The sequence below is a fragment of the Sphaerodactylus townsendi genome, linkage group LG11 (assembly GCF_021028975.2).
Source record: "Sphaerodactylus townsendi isolate TG3544 linkage group LG11, MPM_Stown_v2.3, whole genome shotgun sequence".
Taxonomy (NCBI): Eukaryota; Metazoa; Chordata; class Lepidosauria; order Squamata; family Sphaerodactylidae; genus Sphaerodactylus; species Sphaerodactylus townsendi.
The window spans coordinates 76,827,225-76,833,440 of record NC_059435.1 but is presented as its reverse complement, the minus strand read 5'-3'; the positions used below and the strand labels follow the sequence as shown (position 1 = coordinate 76,833,440).

General features: G+C 54.5%; 1 protein-coding gene across 1 annotated transcript in view; it reads left to right on the top strand.

The window, feature by feature from the left end:
* LOC125440661 (transmembrane protein 176A-like) overlaps positions 1-5,853 on the top strand; it is a 9,043-nt gene extending 3,190 nt beyond the window's left edge. Inside the window, exons 2-7 of the mRNA XM_048510519.1 lie at positions 313-611; positions 2,007-2,120; positions 2,451-2,507; positions 3,125-3,340; positions 4,710-4,820; positions 5,406-5,853. Of these exons, the coding sequence (XP_048366476.1) occupies positions 313-611; positions 2,007-2,120; positions 2,451-2,507; positions 3,125-3,340; positions 4,710-4,820; positions 5,406-5,492 (884 nt within the window). The 3' untranslated portion in view covers positions 5,493-5,853. The remainder of the gene's footprint in view (positions 1-312; positions 612-2,006; positions 2,121-2,450; positions 2,508-3,124; positions 3,341-4,709; positions 4,821-5,405) is intronic.
* Positions 5,854-6,216: the final 363 nt, after the last annotated feature.

The following is a 6,216-nucleotide window of genomic DNA, read 5'->3' as shown; positions in this document are numbered from 1 at the left end:
ATGTTTTGAGAGTTGAAGGAAGAGCTATGCCAGAGAGACTGAGCCATGCAGCAAGCCCCTCCCCCCCCAAATAAAAACAGCCTCGGGGAAGCCACGGCAGGTGAAATGGCATTAAAGCGAGAGATGTTTGGGGTCTTGTTCTGCCCTCCAGGTCTCTACTTGCCCAGTCTATCCAAAGGCAGCTTTCTAGATCCCACCACTGGGAAGAATGGGGTGGATGTGTCAACTCTAGCGGATCATCTTGCCTCAGGCCTTTCAGAGCTGTGCTTTGTCCCCTCTCATTGTCCTGCATCCCTCTTTCCGTCACTGCAGGTGTGTTTGGCTGTTCTTGGGCTGCTGGAAAGATGGCGACCAGCCTGGTCAAAGTGAACGGGACCGAGGTCTCCGTCGAGGACTCCGGCAAGACCGTGGTGAACATCAACATCACCCAGGAGTCTTGGCTGTCCTACCTGGTTGGAGCTGTGTCAGAAGCAAGCCAGAAGTGGAAGGCAGGTAGAAAGAAGTGGAAAGAAGTGGAAAGTGGAAAGAAGGAGCCGGCGCCAGAGACCCCGAAGTTCCCTCCTGGATCGCCTGCCAAAGCCAAATGCACCGGGGAGCAGAAAGTGCTGGGGGTAAGGCCTGCGGAAGGGGGGGGGCTGAGGGAACCCCACAATGAGGGGAGAAATCCGGGGTGCCCTCAACTTCCTGACTGAAGAGGGAGGTGCCGAGACCCAGTCCTGGTCTGGAATTCAGCCAAATAAATAGAACAAAGCTGCTATACCAGACTGGGGCATTATACGGCCCGCGGGCCACTGTCAAAAGCAAACCTGATGTAAGCTCTTAAACTATATTTAGTACTTTAAACAAAGGGCAGAGGCAGACGGTGCAAGAACAGCATGAAATGCGCATAGTCCCTATCCCATGTATTCATGTGCACTATTTTCAGCTTTCCAGGGAAGAGTCTACATCAGGGGTCTTCAAACTGTGGCCCTCCAGATGTTCATGGACTACAATTCCCATCAGCCCCTGCCAGCATGGCTGTGGTAGGACTCATGGGAATTGTAGTCTATGAACATCTGGAGGGCCACAGTTTGAAGACCCCTGGTCTACATGTATAGAAGCAAGGGATGCAACAACTAACAACAGTACTGTGCTATGTGCAAGTCTAAAGTGCAAAAGCATCAACTCCAGAATCAACCAATCCAAGTGTAAACAGGAACTCCCAAGTCCAGGAAATAGCTTTCCACGTTCACTGTATGAATCAAGAGTCTTAAAGCGCAGGTGCTACAATTCCGGATTCAACCGGTTGATCTTAATGTCTAATTTAACATCCCAAGGAAGAAAGTAGGAGAGTTTCACGATAGCCGCACGCTGTATTGTTAAGCGTGCTTCTCCTGGTCATATAGCAGTTGCAAAAGCAAAGACATCCAATGCATCCTGAACACATTTTGTGATAGTCGGTGTTTTCGGGAAATCCCTTCCTCGGTGGTATCACATGTCTTTTCTAAGTTCAGGGTTCTGACAGTGTATTAATGCAAGCTGTGACATGTGAAATCCATGATAAAAACCTTAAAGCATATGTGTAACAATAACAGCCATTGTACGAATATCCAATAGGTAAAATAAATAAATATGACACTAACACATAAGCCGTTTAATGCGTTCGCCCCTGATTCGACTAAGACGCCGTTGTGCCGTGTTCAGGTCTGCCTCCGCCCCCAGTAGTCTGGAACTCAGCCAGCCTCGGCACTTGGCAAGAGGCGGGCACTTACCTCTTGGTGGGCCCTGGCATTCATTTTCTGTGCTAGAGATCTGAGTGTGAAGAACAGGTATTCTGTGCATGCTCAGAGACCTCTCCTCTCTTGACATTCTGGCATGCAGCACTGATGGAAGGTAAGCAGGGAAAGATTCTGGGGTGGGGTGGGGGGGTAGGGAAAGAAGAAGAGAGTCTCGCACCTGTGAGGTTTCCCGGAGACTGGCGTGTGAGTCTGTTCTCCTGGCGCTGACCCGGGCATTTTGTCTTGCAGGGGGTCCAGATCCTGCTTGGAATCACGTGTCTTGGCCTTGGGGGGCTACTCTGCGTAATGAGTGACTACGTCCCAGCAATAGGATCAGGGGCCCCTTTCTGGATGGGGGGTCTGGTGAGTGTTGGGGGTCTCTGAAAGGGACGCCAGAGCCCTCCAAGGGCGGGGAGGGTCCCTGTGGACTGAAGGTCACGCGGCAGATGCCCGGCTCCTTCCCCTCCCAGTTCCAGACTGGCGTGGGCAATGGAGGGGTCGCCCTGGGGGAGGATCAGGCGTGGCCTTTTCCTGGCTCATGGGCAGCCTCACTGAGAAGGGAGGGGGGGATCCTCTGAACCGACTTCCCTGAGTCGGGCTCTGGGTTCGAGGATTCGGAGTTTGCAAAACAGGGTCGGCCTTCCTGGCAGGGGGCGGACGCTGCCCCAACCCACACTGGCCTTTCCTTCACAGTTTGTCGTGTCCGGCTCCGGGTCTGTGCTGAGCGAGAGACGCAGGGGCTGCTGCTGGGTGAGTGAGCGAGTGAGGGACCCCATATGGGGGGTTGGGGGCTGTTCTGAGACCACCCTGGGAACCTTCCTCTAGTGCAGGTGTGGCCAACTATGGTGCTCCAGATGTTCATGGACTACAATCCCCATCAGCCTCTGCCAGCATGGCTAATTGGGCTGATGGGGATTGTAGTCCATGAATATCTGGAGCACCATAGGTTGGTTACCCCTACTCTAGTGCCTCTAGAGCAGCAGTGGCGTAGGAGGTTAAGAGCTCGTGTATCTAATCTGGAGGAACCGGGTTTGATTCCCCGCTCTGCTGCCTGAGCTGTGGAGGCTTATCTGGGGAATTCAGATTAGCCTGGGCACTCCCACACACGCCAGCTGGGTGACCTTGGGCTAGTCACAGCTTCTCAGAGCTCTCTCAGCCCCACCTACCTCACAGGGTGTTTGTTGTGAGGGGGGAAGGGCAAGGAGATTGTGAGCCCCTTTGAGTCTCCTGGAGGAGAGAAAGGGGGGGGTATAAATCCAAACTCTTCTTCCTCTTCTTCTTCCTAAGGGCAGAGGTTTGCCCAATCTGGGGCTGCCCCTTCTCTTGGAGGCTTTGCCCCCATCTGACATTTCCTCTCTGCCCCCCAGGTCCTCCTTGCTGCCTTCTTCAACCTGACCAGTGTCGTGGCTGCCTGTGTCGGCTTGGCATTAGGGGCGGCAGACGTGAGGTATCTCACGTACACACCCTACTGGGTCGATCAGCTGTGCGAACGGGGAGACCGCGACCTGTCCTGGATGGCCACCCAGATCCCCTCCCACGACTGGAGAGAGGACCAATGCAAGTACAAGATGGAGAGCATGCTGGTGAGCGGACCTCTTCGGAGCCCACTTGTGCCCCGACTGTGGGGCCAAACCCCCAGCACTGGCCGTGGGGAATGGGTCGGTCAGACGCAGGAGTTGTGTGTGACAGACGTGTTTCTGTCCTTTCAAGCTCGGGGGGGGAGGGGGGCGGCCAAGTGGATCTTATTAATGCTTTTCAGGGCTGAACTAGACATCCTTGCAGGGAATGGGTTTTTTAAAATATGGCTACCGATCTTGGCTACCAATCTTGATCCTCTTTGATCTGAGATTGCAAATGCCTTAACAGTCCAGGTGCTCGGGAGCAACAGCCGCAGAAGGCCCTTGCTTTCACCTCCTGCATGTGAGCTCCCAAAGGCACCTGGTGGGCCACTGCGAGTGGCAGAGAGCTGGACTAGATGGACTCTGGTCTGATCCAGCTGGCTTGTTCTTATGTTCTTAAAAATAAAGGACAGCCCACGGGGCTTCAGAATGCCACTACAGGGCCAGGAAAGGCACCTGCCCCCCCCCCCACTGTTCTCCCCCACCAAAATGGCCCTGGATACGGATTATTTTCCCGTTTTTTGCTGCTCCGTGTAGAGGGGAGCAGCAGTCACAAGTACGTCTTGCCCCCTGCCCCACGTGACGCGATTAAGAGCAGTGGATCCGTTCAGTTCCACCCTCCTCCGCACGGAGCCTGCCTTGGGCCAGCCACAGTTCTCTCTGAACTCTCTCGGCCCCCCCAGGGGTACACGTCAGAGCGTGTGGTGGAATGTGAAAAATTTACGTAATCGGTTTGCTAATTTGAGGGTACAGTTTTAGGGGAATCGGTTGCCAAGGGGGTTGCAAGCGAAAAACGGTTAGGAAACAATGCCTGGTGGGGTTGCCGTAAGTCAGTTGCGCACACACCCATCCCCCCGTGCTGTTTCTGCCTGGGAAAATGACGTTTAACGGAAGGCTGGAGCCGTTCCCCCTCTGGGCCGGGCTCAAAGCCTGCGTGGTCTCCCCTCTGTTTTTTAAAGACTATTCCACACAGCTTCTGTGGGGCTGCAAGAAACCCAAGTGGGGGAACCTGGACCTCTTTAAGAACAAGCATGTCTAGTTTGGTTGTGGTGGGTTTTCCGGGCCGTGTGGCCGTGGTCTGGTTGATCTTGCTCCTAATGTTTTGCCTGCATCTGTGGCTGGCATCTTCAGAGGTGTGTCACAGAGGGAAGTCTGTGTCCCAACCTATGGTGGTCCAGATATTCATGGACTACGATTCCCATCAGCCAATTGGCCATGCTGGCAGGAGCTGATGGGAATTGTAGTCCACGAACATCTGGAGCACCATAGTTTGGCCACCTCTCGTGTAGGGCTTCCCGATATATTCCTAATCCCTTTTGCTTTTCCTTCTCAGAAAATTGTTGGCGGCGTCCAGGTCCTGCTGTTGATTTTCTCCGTGGCTGCCCTGTGTGTCGCCCTCTTCTGCTTTGGATATGGCCTCCGTCGTCTGTGCTGCCGCTGGCGGGTATTTGGAGAGGATGCGGGGGGAGTGCGCGGGGGGGGGAGCCACCCTCACGCGGGAACGTCCCTCACAGAAATCGATCTCAGGGCTTCCGGGCCTTTATGGGCCTCCCCACGAGAAACTGCTGTGAACTGTGAGGTCACAAGGTCTGTCCAGGTCCTCCATAAGCCGTGGGCCCAGCCTCAGATAACCTGGAACTGGGAGGTACGGTGAGCCGTAACCTGCACCAGCCGTGGTCATGAGCACTGACGCTGAGGAGCAGCAGTGACGTAGTGGTTAAGAGCAGGTGCCTTCTAATCTGGAGAACTGGGTTGGATTCCCCGCTCTGCCACTTGAGCTGTGGAGGCTTATCTGGGGAACCAGATTAGCTTGTGCGCTCCAACTTACGCCAGCTGGGTGACCTTGAGCCAGTCACAGTTCTTCGGAGCTCTCTCAGCCCCACCTACCTCACAGGGTGTTTGTGGTGGAGTGGAGCGAAAGGAGTTTGTCAGCCCCTTTGAGTCTCCGTACAAGAGAGAAAGGGGGGAGGGGGTATAAATCCAAACTCTTCTTCTTCTTCTCCACTTTGCTCTCCCCCTCTACTTGCAGGCTGCCAGTGAGGACTATGTCGCAATTCGGGATCCAGAAGTGCCTCCTCCGTATGAAGAGCCAGCCAAAGAGGAGGTGGCTGCCTGACAGGGTTGGGCCCCCCCTGTAGTGTGGGACAGCAGCCAGTCCCTGCATCGCACCTGGCACCTGGCCGTCTCTCCACGCCGGCTGTCCAGAAAGGCTTCCTTCTCGCTGTCCACCTCCGCTACCCGGTGCCTTCTGGGTCGGTCATTTCAAGTCCCAGCACACGCCTGCGTCTCTCTCCTGACTGGAACGTGCAGCCTCCGCTTTCAGTCAGTTCTTTTCTAGCACACTGATCGATTAAAGGGGATTCTGTGCTGACGTTTTAGAATCTTCTCATTCAGATCTGAATTGTAACCCCCTTGGGGCAGAGATCAGCCCCCTTGCGCACTGGCGTCCTGATGGAAATAAAAAACACTTAAGTGTCTGGTGGTTGTCCTCACTGGCTGCTTCCGGGGCTGCCGTGGTCCACGAGGAGCCCACCTTTCCCTCTGCAGATGAGAAACAGGGGGCGGGATTGGGGCCACTAGACGTTACTTGTTACCTGAGGTGAATCAGGGTGACTGGCCTGCGCTGCAGTCAAACCAGTGAACAGGGGAACTCACCAGAGGTGTAGCTAGGGAAAATGGAGCCCGGGGCGAAAACTGAGTTTTGCGCCCCCCCCCCTCCCCAACCCACACACACACCACGACCAAACAACATTTTTTGGACCATGTCATCTCAAAGTCACCATCACATTATAGAACATGTAAATATCTAAACCCGTGGTTAAAACCCCCCATTGATAATA